Consider the following 17,408-nt stretch of genomic DNA (forward strand, 5'->3'; position numbering starts at 1 on the left):
TGGTGAGTCTTCCTCTGTGTTTTTCTGCTCCCCTAAGCCCAGGAATGGGGAAAATGGGATCAAGAGGAAGGCTGATGAGAAAGACCAGTGAAGAGGCTTGTTCAAATAATCTAAGGAGAAAAAAAAAAGGATAAAGGCTTTAACTAAGACAGTTGGCAATGGAGATAGCCACTCTGTGAGAAGTCTGAGGTAAAACTGATGGAATTGTTGGATTAGGGAGATGAGAAAGAGAGGTCTTGGGGATGACTTCTGAGTTTCTAGCCTAGGAGACAAAGGTATGGTGTCTTCATATTAATTGAAAGAGAATATAAAAAGAACTTCTGAGAAGGTGAAAAAAGTTTCTAAAATTCTGCTTGTGATTAATTTAGCTTAGAAAAAAGAGACATGTATATCAAATTTGTTGAGAGTAGATGGTGTGAGAATGTTTTAATTTAGAATATATAGGGATTAGAGGTAACTTTGTATAGATCATGAGGTCTTTTTTAAAAAAAAAAGTCTTTGAGATCTAGCTAAAATTTGTCTTCTTAAGCAAGATAAAGTTGTTGAACTGATAACTAATTAGGTCTTTATTTCTCCAAGAGGGTTTTAGGATTAAACGAACCAAAGATAAAGAAATCTGAATCTCTGACTTGCCCTGGCAGTAGGGTCAGGATTGGGGGTTACCAACACTGCAGCAGCCATTTGCAGGTGAGAACTCCCAGATAATGCAAGTATCTTGTCCTAGGATCAGGGAGGGGAACATGCTGTGCAGGGGGTAAGGGGGGAAAAAAGAAGGATCATTGGTATCACTTCTATATTTGTCCCCTGTATGTTATCGTTAGGTCTTTTTGCTCGCTTTTTTAGGTACCTGGATTTGAAAGATCAATAATGTCGGACCAGATATGGGGGTTGGGTTAGTTAAGGAAGATGGGCAAAGGCTGTCTTCAGTTCTTCTGAGACACTGGAACAGGGGGACATGGGAGGGGAACATAATATGGGCAGTTCTGTTTGAGTTGAGAAGGACTTTTGTGTAGATTGTCCAATGGGAGTTGGAAATATGAACCCAGAACTAGGTATTTGAACTACTGACTGAGAAGTGGCTGATGAAGGCCTTGGGGTGGAAGGTGGTGGACAGGATCTCCTGAGGGGGGCACAAAGAATGAGAAGTAAGTGGGCCATAGATGGAATCTCTGCTGATCCGATAGTTACAAGACATGCTAAGTCAAAGGAATCTGAAAAGAGACTAAAATCAAACATTCAGAGATATAGGAATAATTATATTTATTCTTTAAAAAATGCAAACAAAATGTTAAGGATGTTTCACTTTACAATAGCTGGACCCTTTATTTCTTGTCATACTATATGCCTAACATAATAAAGCCCCATATAGAGATATTTTTTTCAGCAAGGATCAACAACACTCTTCTTAGAAAAATAAAACTTTATTATGACATCACTGCTATATACAGACGGTCCCAGACTTACGATGTTTCGGCTTATGGTTTTTCTATGTTATGATGGTGCGAAAGCAATATGCGCTCAATAGAAACTGTACTTAAAACTTTGAATTTTGATCTTTTCCTGGGCTAGTGATATGTGGTACAATACTCTCCAGTGATACTGGGCAGCGGCAGCGAGCACAGCTCCCAGTCAGCCAAGTGCCCATGAGGGTGAATGACTGCTGCTCTTACAGCCATTGTGCACCCACACGACCATTCTGTCTGTCACTTTCAGTGCAGTGTTCAATAAATTACATGAGATATCCAACATTTTAGTAGAAAATAGGCTTTGTGTTAGATGATTCTGCACAACTGTAGGCTAATGTAAGTGTTCTGAGCATGTTTAAGGTAGGTTAGGCTAAGCTATGATGTTCGGCAGGTCAGGTGTATTAAACGCATTTTCAACTTAAGGTTTATCAGGATGTAACCCCATCGTAAGTCCAGGAAGATCTGTGTAGCTGTACTTTTCACCTCAAGCTGGTTTAGTTCTTTGAAGAAAGTCTTAATGACTAGAATTGTTTAGATCACAGGACAAGAAAACTAGTCTAACAAATTCAGTAAAAAATATTTCAGGACATCTATATTTTTAGACTACACTAAAACTGTCTTAGAAAATTATTTACAACTTCATCATAGTATAAACACTCAACTTGAAAATAAATCTCTGAATTTTATACAAAAATATTCTAAAGTACAAAGATAAATTAAACACTGAATAAAACATTCACCATGTCCAGTGAAAGTTATTATTAAGAATATATTCTTAGGTGGTAAAATTTAAAGTGATAACCACAAAACAGTTTCATTAATCATTCATAATTTTATATGTTATAGTAGTAATCATAAGGTCTAGAGTTTCATTATAAAATTTTCATTTTTACTTAATCAAGATACACAATTTCCTACAGAGATCCCTCCTGTCTTTAGCTCATGTAAAAAGATAACAAAGTAATAAAAACTTCTTAGTCAAAAGTTGACATGCCATGTAAAATATATAAACGGTAAAATTTTCAAAAACTCATCTTTAGCTGATTCCTTTTCAAAAGGAAATAGTCATATGTTGTACACAAGACAAAAAACACACTGCTACAGGGTATCTACTCAATCTAAAAATAATGTTCCCAAACTTTAGAAAATGTTAAGTACCAAATCTTCTTTAAAAGCCATTGTTTTGGGGCCAGCCCTGTGGCATAGAGGTTATGTTCATGTGCTCTGCTTTGGCAGCCCAGGGTTTGTGGGTTTGAATCCTGGGTGTGGACCTACACACAGCTCATCAAGCCATGCTGTGGTGGCGTCCCACATGGAAGAACTAGAACAACTTACTACTAGGATTTACAACTGTGTACTGGGACTTTGGGGAGGAAAAAAAACATGCCTTAAAAAAAAAAAGCCTTTGTTTTATAAATAACTATGAACAGAACAAAACATTTGCATTTAAATAATTTTGGTATGAAATATCTTTGGAATAATATAAGAAGCATCTTGCCAAGAGGCATCATTTTGCTGTGTAAAAAATAAGCATGGCTCATTGTTTAATAATTTACCCCAAATGCTACAAATGACTGTTTTAAAACAATGCTGATATTATTCATAGCTTTTACCTTGAGGTAGTCATTTTGCATTTGGCTGGATGTTCTTAAAAATTAAAAGGTAGATGCGTGACCTAGTAATATGCTAATTTTAATTTTCTAAGAAGTTGTGTTAAAATGCCATTAAAATATACACATCCTAGTTACCAACCACATTCTTACAGAGACAATGCACGTTAAATTTGCTACCCTACGAACAACTGGACTTTTCTTCTAGCTTTGCTTCCTCTCCATTCTGTTAAGCGGAGTTATACACATGGCATTCCGAGGGGCATTCATTGTGGATACCAGAATAACAATAAGAACTGAACGTGTCCTTAAGGCTTCTACTTTGGAACAGAGTCAATAATGACACTGGGAAAATTTTAAATGGCTCACTTTTCCTAACACCTTAGTGCAAATCAGCAAACTTTCAGAAGAATTTAGTCTTGGAAAGAAGGAAGCATAATCTCATCTTCATTCACTCCTTGTTCATATCGAACTGAAGAGAAGCGAGCCCAGTGCAAACGGTTCTTCTGCAGGAGGAACCAGATCAGTCCACTGATGAGAGCTAAGATGCTCAGCACGGCAACTGTGATAGCCACTGCTCTGTAATCGGGGCCTGGAAGAGGGAGAGCATTGACATTGGGGAGAGAATATAGAAGGGATCACTATTGATTTTCTTCTTTAGGCTGTGTGTCATGTACATAAACCCTGTACAAATTAGATACAATAAGTTCCTGACTGTTCCATAGCATTAACACAGAATTCAAACCCACCATCCAACACGTAAGTGCTTTCTTTTCATATTTAACTGTTTTCCTTTTTGTTCAAATCCTCTTCATTGCTAGGGCAATTTTCTTTCAAAGAAATTACAGCACTATCATGATCCTCACTTTCCCTTCCCATCACCCTTTTGAGAATACAACTCTCAACATATTACCTTACTTTGATAGCAAATTGCTAAAAGCTGTAAATTTCTGTATTTGACTTATCAGGGCCAAATGAAGTATTATTTGCTTTAAAATGCTTTAGGCCTTTAGGATGACCTCATTTAGTTTCTAGTTATTCAATTTCAAATGCTGTCCCAGGCTCCTTCTCTGCCTGCTGTCCAGATGGCCCCATCTCTATGCTGACCTCCGTTCTCTCTCGTGTGTCTGGCAGCATACTAGACATTCCCTATGGATATCTCATGACATGGATAGCTCAAAATGCCAAAACAGAACTCTTGGTTCATACCACCTTGACGCTGCTCCCACTCACCCCCAAAAGTCTCCCAATTGCTTTCCATTCTACTCAGAATAGAAGCCGAACTCTTGGCCCTTGCTTCCAGAGCCTAGGAGTCTGGCACCTGCACACCTTCCAGGCCTTCCTGAGTGCTCATCAAGCTCGTGCGGCCTTAGGCTCTTTGATCCAACTGGTACCTCTGCCTGGGGTGCCTCTTCCCTAGTCTTTGCTTAACTGGCCTTTCAGATCTCAGCTTCATTGTGTCCGCTCTTAGATGTCTTCCCTGATAACCCAGTCTTGAGCAGCCACCCCCCTAGTCTCGATCACACAGAGTTTATAACTATTAGATATTTTCCTCGCTTTAAAAAATGGACCTGCTTGGTTACTTATTATCTGTCTTCCTCTACTAGATTGTAAGTTCTGTGAGAAAAGTATCTTATTTGTCTTGTTCACAGGTGCACCCCAGCACACAGAAAAGGGCATGACATATAGGAGACACTCTAAATATTTGCCGAATCAATGTGTGATTATATAGATACCAATCACCTAGAATTGGGGTTTTATCTTTAAAATTTGTACATGGAAATGGCCATGTTTATGCTTGATCTTTAAAAATGTTGCTGTGAAAAATTTAGGCTCTTTCTGTAGAAATGAAGTTATGTAAGATAAGATTTGTACAGTTATTTTATGTATCAATTCACAATGATAAACAAGTTCAAATTATGATTTCCTACAGATACCCACGACATTTTAAGTAATTAAATCCAGTTTTGCATTGTTGTGAGGTTAATCATGAGTTTTACAGGAATGAGGAGAAAGGAAACAAACTAACTGAGGAATTAGACTTTGAGCTTTTACATATTCAAACTGTAGAATAAAATACACCTTAAGAACATTTTCAAGGAAACGAACTCCCTAATACTCTGGCAGCTTCCATTTTTCTTAGGAAAGAATTACACAAAGTTTAGACTCTTCAGTAATTTCCTCTGGGAGTCCTAGACATCTTGCGCATTTACTGTCTTTCGTAATCTATTTTTCTGAGGGAAAGAATCTCTATGACTTAATCAAGATTTTTTTGATATACTTTAAGGATTAAATACTTTAGAACCAAGTACAAAACTCTGCATATAATTGAGTCATACATTTATTTCCTGACCTGTTCTGAAAAACATTCCTTAAAGACAGGTTACACACTTACCCAGAGGAGCTTTGCAGACAACTCTTCCGTAGCCATTCAAACATTCAACTTTTATCCAAGTTTCATTTGAAGCTAACAAAATGCTACACTTTCCAACACCACTCTTATTTTTATTTGCCCATTTGACAAATGTCACTTTTGATCCATCTAACCAATTCCAAGACTGATCTAAAGAAAGAAATTAAGTACAGCTATGTTTATTGCAACTGAATTACTAAGATAAAAAGGCATGTAGCTCATACAACTCATTTACTTAGACTTGTGCTATGCCACTATTTAAAATGAAATGTATTAAAAGTGAAAAAAAACAAACATCAGTTGCACCTGTCACATTTATTTTCAGTTATTTTATTGAAATCATAAAGGTTTATAGCATTGTGTAATTCCAACTATACATTATTACTTATCAATTTCTGTATACACTGCATCGTGTCCACCACCAGTAGTCTAATTTTTATCTGTCACCATATATATGTGCCCCTTTTCCCATTCTGCCCACCCCCCAATACCCTTCTCCTCTGGTAACCACGAATCTGTTCTCTTTATCTATGTGGCACTTGTCACATTTCAAATCCTCAATAGCCATATGTGGCTAGTGACTACTACATTGGTCAGTGCAGATATAGACTAATTTCATCTTTGCAGAAAGTTCCATTAGCGCTGATATAGAATGTGGCATTTGGATTCAAGTGCAGAATGCTTGCACATTTATTGTGTGAGGGATATATTTCTAAGGGCTGCTCTCCCCCTCCCTCCCGTCCTCCAATTAAAAAACTCATATCATTAAAGATGTACTGGTGGGGAGGAAGGATCCCGGAGGGTCTTCCCCACTATGACTCCATTTTTGTTTTACAGCTGATGCAGCACCACCTTGTGGTGACAGTGTGAACAGAATTTACAATTCAATTAGACGGCCAACTTTGAATCCATACACTTTTTTGACAAGTACTTAATATTTTGGAATTCAAATTTATTTCAATTATTTAGAATTCAACTTTGCATAAATATGATAAAGACTTCCTGTCCTTCTCTCAAATTTGTACTAATTCATTCTTTATCAATTCCAAGTTCACTCAAACCTTATATCTATTATTCTGTATTGAAAAATTCTTCCACAAATCTTTTTGAATCAATTCCCTGCAATTTTACTTAGCTAGTTTGGAAAAAAAAAAAAATCACTATAAAGACTTAATTTTGCTCTATGGTAAAAATGTTTCAAGAGGGAAGGGACTGACAAGAAGAGAACTTTCTGAATAACAGAGTTATAAGCCTGAAAAACACAGGGTGATAGACACTAGAACTCTAAGGGAAGTAAGTGATGCTTCCTTGTGGGGACACAGGAAATACAGATACTATTGCAGCAGAAAAAAATATCCTGTTTATACAAGCATCTTAAGTCTCTAGAACAATCCCAGTTGATTTAACTTGATTTTTATTTCATTAGTGTTTCCATCGTTATTAATAAGTCACTCACTTATTCATTAGGAATTAGAAGCCTCCCAAAGAGCTAGCAGACCTAGCTTATTCATCAACAAGAAGCATCTGAATTGGCCATCACTCAACATTCTTTAGTAAGGCTGCCTTGGTATTTAGGACAAGTTAGAACTCTCTTCCCACAGTGTACACACAGGATGTCCCTTACCAGCAGAATGTTGAGCTAATCCAAGCCAAACTCTCATGGTAATATTATTATTTTCCCTCATCAGTCTGCTCACGAAGGTATTCTCGTCTTCATCTTCTATGGTAACAATATTTGCGGAATGATCTGTTGAAGGAAAACAAACCCCAAATGAATCAGCTTTATGCAAACTAGGGAAGTGTTTTATTTTCAAGCAGCCATTTGAAAAAAACCTATCATGATCAAGATCATTGAGAAATTCAAACTTGACACAGAAATGTTTTTGAAATCTGGTATTTATGTCACACATTAAAAAGTATAACATTGATAACTTCTAGATTGAAACTTCGTACATAGAAATTCTGTTTCTTCAAAATGTTTACCTAGTGATATCTTTGATCTTGGAACCGCCTATCCCATGAGACCTCTGTGAGTGAACAACTAGTCATAAGGAGCGGAGTATGTGAGGGTAGAAATACGGGCTCCCCGATAGATTTTAAGCACTCTCTCTTCAACAACTATTTCTGTATAATGCCTCAGCTTTAAATTTGCTACTGTTAAAATGAAAATAAAAGCAAATAGGCTTGCAATATGGGAGAGAATTAGCCTTCCTTTTAATATTATCTTATACGTAAGAGTACTTGGTCATGCCCATTGTAAGTTCCTAAATATGGCATGGAATTGAATAAATGAGTATTCAATTGTGTATTCACATGTGGGTCGTCCCAAACCCACAGAGAAAACAGTGTTATTACCAGCATCAGGCAAGGGATAGAAATAAAATAATAACTAGACTGGGAAATCTATCCTCAATGGAATCGAATAGTCTCCAACGGCAACAAGCTTCTCCAGACTTGAACTAAACGCATTTCTTCCTCAGAGGAGGGTATTTACAGAACGGCGAAGGAAAGCCTTACTCCTTCATTGATCACCACAGGGTGCAGGTAGTTAATGTGTTACCTTGTTTAATGTTCCATAACTCTGGGGAGGAAGGGATTAGCACTATTTTACAGATGAGGAAACTGAGGCTCAAGGAGGTTCAGTAAATTGTTCAGGTTTACACAGCTAGCCAGGTAGAGAATTAGCAAGTCAACCTCAGTCTTTCTAGTAATAAGAATAGTTTTGAATGCTCACTATCTGCAGGGCACTGTGCTATATTTGCATGCATTATCTCATTTCATTCATTCCTACAACAACCCAACCTTTACTCAACCTTTGAAGTAAGGACTCCTTTCATTCTCACTGTTCTGATGAGAAAAGAGAAACAATTGTGTAACTTCTACAATATCACTCCGCTTGTAAGTGTAGCAGCTGGGATTTGAACCCAGACCTGTCTGCCTCCAAGGCTTAAGTGCTTAACCCCAACACTATCATGACAGGAAACCCTTCTATTTTCTCCTTTAGGAGCAAAAGGCTTCTGACTTTCAGAGCATATCTATGTATAGCTTGCAGTAGTTCCCATCATGAGTATATGTATATACATGTATAACACACAACAGCTCCCACACAAAAGCTCCCACCATGTAAGCAAGCAGTAACAAGGAGATTTTTAAATCAGTCTAGTGTCTCCACACAGTTAGCAAAATAAATGAGATAAGTGCCATCTGCCTGGCTAAACTGCTACCCAAGGACGCAGGTCTTTGAAAGACTCTAGGTGGTCTTCCTAGAAGTCATTTCACAGTTTGACTAAAGGCTAAATTTATCATGGGAGAGAGTCAATCATTGCTGCTCTTTCTAAAATATATAAATCTGAAGACGAAAAGTTCTGTTCCTTATGGTGATCAGCGGCTGTGGGCCATTGCTATCGTAGAATGAATGAACAACCCATGCTTCTCTGATTTTGTTACCCTGGTCAGGCTAAGCATACATATTAATAACTAAGTAATGGAAAATATACGATTTTGTATTTACTACTTAATCAACTTTACAAAAATTTACCTTTTAATCTCTTCATCTAAGCATATCTACCTATGTTTAAAACTGTTTCATTTGTCATTATTTTCACATAACAGTTCACTTAGCAATTTTTTCTTTTCTTTTTTCTTGTTTTTTGCTGAGGAAGATTTGCCCTGAGCTAACATCTGTTGCCAATCTTCCTCTTTTTGTTTGAGGAAGATTCACCCTGAGCTAACATCTGTGCCCATCTTACTCTATTTTGTATGTGGGTCACCACCACAGCAGGCCACCAACGAGTAGTGTAGGTCCATACCTGGGAACTGAACACAGGCTGCTGAAGTGGAGTGTGCTGAACTTAACCAGAAGGCCATGGGGCCAGCCCCCAGCAATTTTTTATCATATGTCTTCCAACATACCTTTATTTTCCATTTACTTATTCTTACATTGAACATTTTTTGTTTTTGAGGAAGACTGGCCCTGAGCTAACATCCGTGCCCACCTTCCTCTACTTATATGTGGGATGCCTGCCACAGCATGGCTTGACAAGTGGTGGGTAGGTCCACACCCAGGATCTGAACCAGCAAACCCCAAGCCACCAAAGCGGAATGTGCAAACTTAACTGCTGTACCACTGGGCTGGCCCCTTACATTGAACATTTTTAATGGCTATTCCAATATTCCATTGAGCTCATATATCATAAAATCTTAGCCATTTCCCCACCACTGGGCAATTAGGTTACAGTGTTATTATAAATAGTGAGTGCTCAAAAATATTTTCAAAGATATAACCATTATTTCAAATTACTTCCTTAAGAAAAATTCCAATGATTAAATTATTGAGTCAAAGAAAATCAACAAATTTTAACTCACCAAGTTTTGAACAAAACTGTCTGGCTTCTGAGAAACTGTGCAATGCCTGGTCAGATGCATAACAGTGGTCCCTGTACTGGATCCACTGTGACGCATTCCCTTTTACTGCTGGACATCTTGATGAGGATGTATGAGAGGACGCCTCTTTAGCTATAAAAATGTTAGACACAATTGTAAAAATGCACAGAAAAAATGACTGGCTTTAAAACCTCATTAAATGTTCCTATTTGAAACTGGTTCCTGTAGGTAAGAACATTCAACTCAATACACACACCAGAGAAAGACACAGCCCAATCCTAAGAGTATACATTCTAATGAGCTTTTTGGAATACCATTTTTAAAACCTAAGAGGATAGAGGAAAGTACTTAGCCCTCTAAGATGGATTTAGACTAAAGTAAAAACAATTGGAAAGACAGAATAGGAAAAGAAACAAAGACAGGCTGGGCAGGCCTGTAACTACTTTGAAATAATAATTGAAATTCTTTCTTTCTCTAGAGTCCTTTTTCATTTTGATTATATAAACCTAGTTTTACCTTGCCACATAAAGAACGTTTAAAAACCACACCCACAAGTGAAAATTTGGTAATTGGTTTACAAAGGGCAGTATATCAGCACAGCAGAATCTGTCTCGAACAAAAAAAGACTGGGTGTGGCTTCTCAGCTCTTAAAAATTCCCCTGGAATTTAACTGTTCCATTTAAACTGTTTGATTTTTAATTGTGCTGTGTAACACAAGAAGCCTGTATCCCTTAACACCTATCAATTCTAAAAGAAGAGAGCATAACAACCGGAAAGTAAATTATCCACATCCCATTGATGAGGTACGGATTATCTGAATCAAAGCTCTGACCCGGTATGGTCCGTAACCTCATCCCAAACTATTGCTTTGTACACGTCATGTATGTTCTGCACGTCCTTCAGTAATAGAAGGCTTCTCCGGCTTTTTTCTCCATGTCTCAGTTTAGTAGATTTCTTCTTACTTGTTGTCCCTGTGATTCCAGAAGAATGGCTGCTGCTGTTTCCTTCTTCACCCAGGGACTTTGTGATGGCTCTTAATTCCTTCTCTGCTTCTCTATCTTCTTTGTCTCCAGTTGGGCTTGATCTTTTTTGAACTTTAGTTGTCTGATTGGCTTTTGCCCCCATTCTTCCCACTAATGCTAATAGTTTGAGCTCTAAGCGTTCCTTCAGTTTGACAGGTGACAACTCTTGGGTAGGTTTCCCCCTTGCTGATGATCAAAACTCATTTTCCAAATTCATCTGTAAAGTCTGTAAGACTTGTGACAACTATTCATTAATACTGCTGGTGGAGGGAGACATTACTAGTAAGTTCTTGCTTTTACTACCTTGTGAAAATGGCTGCTTTGCCAAAAATATACTGCTGACTACTCCAGCATTGCACAAGGCAATGAAGTGTGTTACTTCATTAGATGCAAAATATGTTGAACATTGGCTACCAGTGCATGGCTAGGACTGCTGCACTTTTCTGAATGGCTGGGATTTTTTTTTGAATTCATCTTCTATTTGGGATATATGGAAATGCCTTATCTTCAAAGTCTATTTGTTTCTAATTCAGTCCGCAACTGGGCTGTCTTATGCTTGCACACACTTTCTTTCTTTACTGTTCTTCATGGAGTTTTGCTTCCAACTCTTGCATTTTTTCTGCAAGGGCCAAGTTTGTTATATTCCTGTTCAAGAAGGTTCAATTTTTTTTCTTGTGGTAAAATACACATAACATAAAATTTACCATCATAACTATTTTTAAGTGTACACTTCCGTGGCATTAAGTACATTCACATTATTCTGCAACCGTCACCACCATCCGTCTCCAGAACTTTTTCGTCTTACAAAACTGAAACTCTGTACTCATTAAATAGTAACTTCCCACTGCTCTCTCCCCCAGCCAGCAACCACCAGGATACTTTCTGTCTCTATGAATTTGAGTACTCTAGGTACCTCATATAAGTGGAATCATACAGTATTTGTCCTTTTTGACTGACATTTCACTTAACATGATGTCTTCAAGGTTCATCCATTTATATTACATGTCAGAATTTCCTTCCTCTTTTAAGGCTGAATAATATTCCATAGCATATACCCCATTTTGCTTATCCATTCATCTGTCAATAGACACTTTGATTGCTTCCACCTTTTGATTATTGTGAAGAATGCTGCTATGAACATGGTTGTACAAATATCTATTTGAGTTCCTGCTTTCACTTCTTTTGGGTTTACATCCAGAAGTGGAATTGCTGGATCATATGATAATTCCATGTTAGGCATTTTGAGGAATCACCATACCGTTTTTCACAGTGGCTACATACCACTTTATATTCCCACAAGCAATACATAGGGTTCCAATTTCTCCCCATGCTCACCAATATTTGTTATTTTCTTTTTTTGAAGATCCAGCTTTTGAAGTTTGTTCTTATCTTAGTTTCCCAGGGCTTCCATAATAAATTACCACAAACTTGGTGGCTTAAAACAACAGACGTTTATTTGCTCACAGTTCTGGAGGCCAGAAGTCTGAAAACACGGCAGCAGAGTTGGTTCTTTCTGAAGGCTCTGAGAAGAATCTGTTTCATGCCTGTCTCTCACCTTCTGGTGATGCTGGCAATCCTTGGCTTGTAGCTGCATCACTGGAATCTCTGCCTCTCTGGTCAAATGTTTCCTCTGTTTGACCCTGTCTCTCTTCTTGTAAGGACACCAGTCATTGGATTTAAGGCCCATACTTGTATCACCTCCTCTTAACTAATTACACCTACAAAGGTCACATCCTGAGCTTCTAAGTGGACATGAATTTTGGGGGACACTATTCAACCCAATGCAGCGCTGAATTTGTGTCTGATCATGTTGTCATTCTCCTCCATCCTGTAAAGTCTGTTTCTCTAACACAGCCGTCCTCTCCATTTCTGCATGCTTTGTCATATTTCTCATGTATTCCAATTGATTTTCCAGAAGATTACATTTATTTTCTGTATCTAACAACTGAGATGTCAGTTCTTGATTGTACCTTTATTTCTCATTCTTTATATCATTCTCCCTTTCTTGTATTCACTCATTTCTCTAGATAAGGTTTTCACATTTTCTTCTGCCTGAGTCTGTTCGATTCTAAATGTTGAATCTTCTCTTGAGGATTCTTTTTTTTTTTTTCCTGCTTTTCCTCCCCAAATCCCCCCAGTACATAATTGTATATTTTAGTTGTGGGTCCTTCTCATTGTGGCAGGAGGGACGCCACCTCAGCGTGGCCTGAGAAGTAGTGCCATGTCTGCGCCTAGGATCCGAACCAGCAAAACCCTGGGCTGCTGAAGTGGAGCCCGTGAACTTAACCACTTGGCCACGGGGCCAGCCCCTTGAGGATTCTTCAGAGCAGAAAACATGGCAAGCACTGAGAACCAGAGCTTCAGTGACCAAGGCCGCTACCATCTCCTGGCCTGCCCAAGCAGCCTCTGCAGCTCCTGGGAGCCCAGCTTCTTGTGCTCTTCCCCAGGGTTCACGCTCCGCCCACCGAGGATGAGCGCAAGTCCAGCCTCTGATGGAAGGGGCTCTTTCTTTAAATTTTAAGGATCATGTAAGTTTGGAAAATGCTTAGTTACACCAAGTTACATAGACTTGTTCACTATAGACACTCTCAGAGCCATCAATATGGTAAATCACCTGAGGTATTTCCAATATTTATGCTGTGGAATCCTTTTTTAAAAGGAGCATCTCAGCTTTTGAAAAACGTTGCTAAGTGAAATTAAAATTCAAAAATCTAGAGTAAACTTACCCAGTGATAGAACAACTGAAAGTGTTTGGGAACAAGTTCTCTGAATGGGTATATCAAATTTGTTTATCTTCACAATGTATAAAATTATTTTTACAGGACTTTTGAGTAAACCTTATTTAAAAATCTATTAAAATTCCTTTGCATATTTATCATGTACATAAAACAAGTGTCATATTTTAGTAAATATATAGTTATTCAAAATCAAGCCTTACATTTCTTAGGTTTATAACAAATAGCACCATCTGTAACAGAGTTGCATTTTTCATGTTTCCAAATTCCATTTGGATCCAAGATAACACAATTTCCAGCAGATTTTTTCTCTTTCCATGGGATGTAGTCAAATGCACTGCCATCAGACCATTCAAAACTTGATTCACTTCCCTGTTTTAACAATAATAGAGATAACCTGAATCCAGATGTGTGACTTCAAAAAGAACATTAAGAACATGCATACTTTATGGAATATTGGAATGGAGTGTTAATTACTTGCTTACAAGTGTTGTGGGTCCGGACCTACTTGTAAAATCAGGGATTTACTTTTGATGCCTTGATTTGAGACATCGCTCTGGCACGATGTAAGTAGGACTTTAAATTTAGAGACAGAGTTACTGTACCTTGTCTCTAGATTTATTTTTTTTAAAGGATGAGTTTATATAACACTTGAAATTAAATGATGTGCAAATGGCTTCCATTTGTCACAATTACAGATTTATGATCCCAACCTTCATATTATTCTGAATATTGTTTTTTATATTTTATAGTTTTGTGGTTTGTGTCTCTGGCTACATTTTTTCACATTACAGAAGCCATCAAGCAGCAAAGAGCTGGAAGAGGAAAATATTTATTAAGAAGGTCATATGGGAAGATTATTTTTGATTTTTCCTTGATTTTATAATCCTAATTTTCCATCCTTTCTTTTATCTTCCCAACTTTGTTCTAAAGATTATTAAAATTAGGCCTTCAATTCTAATCTCAATAGATGTCTATTTTCTGTATATTAAACACTATTACAGGTAGATGAATATACTAATTAATAGGACTCAAAGAGTGGCACAAAAGACAAGTTTACCAGCAAAAGATTATTCTCAAATAGTGCTAATTTCTAGGGGGAACGTGGGAAGAAAATATACATTTTTTTAGTCCTAACATTAAGAATTTTACTTGGCATTTTACATAAATTTTTGTTAATTTTGACTATCATCCTATATTAAGGAAAATATTATCATCCCCATTTTACAGATGAGGAAATGAGACTGCAAAGGTTAGATAACTTGCTCACGATCATCCAATATGTGAATGGAAGGCCCAGCAGTAGTACTAGAACTCAGGTTTTTCTGATTCTGTGCTATTTCCTTTTCACCAGCTTTCCAGTTGGTCTGCCTCAAATAGGTTATAGAGGTGTTGTTGAGATATTTATCTGCTGGGCCCTTGGGATGGCCTGGCAGTGTCTAGAGTAGCTGCAGTACCATCCATTGGCCCAAGTGCACTCTACAAATATAATTTTCTATTTGTTCTATGCTGTGAAAAGATAAGAAAGCACTATGCTACGCAAATTGAGTCCCGGGATTAATCTGATATTAGACTTTGAATTAATATTTTATGCTCAAATTTCCAATCCTCTAACATATTTGGAAAGTTTCTGGAAAACAAAACAAGACTTACATCATGACTTGAGAGGCCAACCCATAGTGGAAATCCATCACGCTTTACGATATCTTCCAGAAAGAGCTGGCCATTTTGGTCATGAACACTTGCCAAATGACCTCCACTCTGAGAACAGGTGTTTAATGCTTCATACCATGTCATCTTTTTTTGAATAACATTGTAAATACCATCTTCATATGGGATAAACTGTGGCAGAGTAGTATTATATTCTTCCTTGTATTCAACTATAATATTTAAATTAAAAGTGTTAGTTATTAAATTTAAATTATTTAGAATACATATTTTGGGTAAGACTGGAATGCAATCATTTTAAAAGTTAAATAAACTGGGTTTCTTATTAATAAGGGAGGTCAAATGCATACTTTATTTTTCTTATTGCCATGGCACATATAATAGGCTCTTAAACATTACAGTTGTCTGGCTGATTAAAAAAAGGCACAAACATTGTCTTTCATTTAAGGAGCTCACATAGTAGCTGGGGACAGAAAACAACACCTGAAATGAGGTCAAAACAATGAACCACTAGAATACATGTGAGTAACTAGAGAAGGAGAGATTCATCTGTTAAGGAAGTCAGAAAGCCTGTTGATAAACTAGGTCTCCAGAGATTAGGTAGGTGAATTTAGGACTAAAAAGAAATAAGGTAAGCAGAAAGTAAGCTAAAAACAAAAGCAAACAACAAAACCACAACGATGAGGGTATTTCAAAGGGACACAGCAGCCCAGTGAAAGAGCTCCCAATGGCCAAAGCTGCAACAATGTGAGCAAAATGTTAAATAATGCAGTATCTTAGATTACAACCCAAAGTATAGAACAAATAACCATGAGCTCATACTGATATAAATAAACGGCTGAATAAATTTAAGAATGAGGGAGAATAGACAAATCTCCTGGGCAGTAGAATTCCAAATATGTACATAGATACTCTCTGCTCGGGGAGGTTGAGAGTAACTCTCCACTCCGTAAGTGCAGACCGAGGATAGTGACTTCCCTTCAAAGAGTACAGTACAGAAAGGGGGAAAAAAGAGTGACTTTGCGGTGGAGAAAGATGAGAAACAATACCAAGTCAAAATCCACCGTGATAAGTCATGTTGACAGCATATACCCTTCATATCATGTGACGAGAATGACACTTTACGTCTGTGGTTTTCCCCTACACCTCAAACCCCAGTTTAATGAGAAAAACATTAGCGAACCCAAATTGAGGGACATACTACAAAATACATGACCAGTGCTCCTCAAAACTGTTTAGGTCATCAAAAGCAAGAAAAGTCTGAGAAACTATCACAGCCAAGAGGAACCTAAGGTGACATGATGACTAAATGTAATGTGGTACCCGGATGGAATCCTGAACGGAAAAAGAATATTAAGTAAAAACTAAGGAAATCTGAATCATGTACGGACTGTAGTTAATAATAATCTATCAATATTGGTTTATTAGTTGTGACAAATGTACTACCTTAATGTAAGATGTCAACAATAGGGGAAACTGGTTACAGTGTATATGAGAACTCTCTGTCCTATCTTTACAATTTTTCTGTAAATCTAAAACTATTCTAAAATGAAAAGTTTATTAAAAATGTAAAAAAAAAAAAAAGAAAGAAGGTAGCAGACTTCTTGGCAGGAAAAAAACATAAAAAAAGGTGCAGATGAGGATGGGCATATACTGTAGATGGGACAATTAAGAGATCAGTCTGACGGAAAAAGATCTTTACTGAGCTAAGAATAGGAAAAAATGGGGGCTGGGAGAAAGCCTAGAATTTTAGAATAGACCCTGGTTTCTAAAGAGTCTCAAAGCTTACATGGACTCAAAGGAATTGATAATAGGGACTCCCTGGAGATTGCTGACGGAAACGCTGCTGCAGGAAGTTACTCTGCAGCACAGTGAAGGCAGGAGATCAGCCTGGATGTGACTGTGACAGGCTCTGGGCTAGCAGAGGGCTTAGAGCAGAGGGGCTGTAATAACAATTTTTAAGCTGTGCAAAATTTAAAACTGACATATGTTTAAAATTAGATTTATTTAAGGAATTAGGCAAAGTTGAGAGACATTCATTTTTAGCCTAGAATGTCAAAACTCTACCCAAAAACATTTTCTTATTTATAAGAATCTTAGCCATCCTTTAA

At 37.4% G+C, this 17,408-nt stretch overlaps 1 protein-coding gene and 1 pseudogene across 3 annotated transcripts in view; both read right to left on the bottom strand.

Annotated features, from left to right (window-relative positions):
* LY75 (lymphocyte antigen 75) overlaps positions 1-17,408 on the bottom strand; it is a 129,537-nt gene that overhangs the window by 33,682 nt on the left and 78,447 nt on the right. For 2 of the 3 annotated variants that reach the window (XM_014859800.3, XM_044768841.2), the window contains exons 30-35: positions 15,283-15,509; positions 13,833-14,001; positions 9,855-10,004; positions 7,114-7,236; positions 5,472-5,639; positions 1,244-3,668 (exon numbers count right to left, since the gene is read on the bottom strand). In XM_014859800.3, the coding sequence (XP_014715286.1) occupies positions 3,490-3,668; positions 5,472-5,639; positions 7,114-7,236; positions 9,855-10,004; positions 13,833-14,001; positions 15,283-15,509 (1,016 nt within the window). In that variant the 3' untranslated portion in view covers positions 1,244-3,489. Of the gene's footprint in view, positions 1-1,243; positions 3,669-5,471; positions 5,640-7,113; positions 7,237-9,854; positions 10,005-13,832; positions 14,002-15,282; positions 15,510-17,408 lie in introns of those variants that run through there. The other variant, XM_014859809.3, reaches the window with a different exon arrangement.
* LOC123285256 (centrosomal protein of 57 kDa pseudogene) lies at positions 10,551-12,581 on the bottom strand (annotated as a pseudogene).

The sequence above is a fragment of the Equus asinus genome, chromosome 4, assembly GCF_041296235.1.
Source record: "Equus asinus isolate D_3611 breed Donkey chromosome 4, EquAss-T2T_v2, whole genome shotgun sequence".
Taxonomy (NCBI): Eukaryota; Metazoa; Chordata; class Mammalia; order Perissodactyla; family Equidae; genus Equus; species Equus asinus.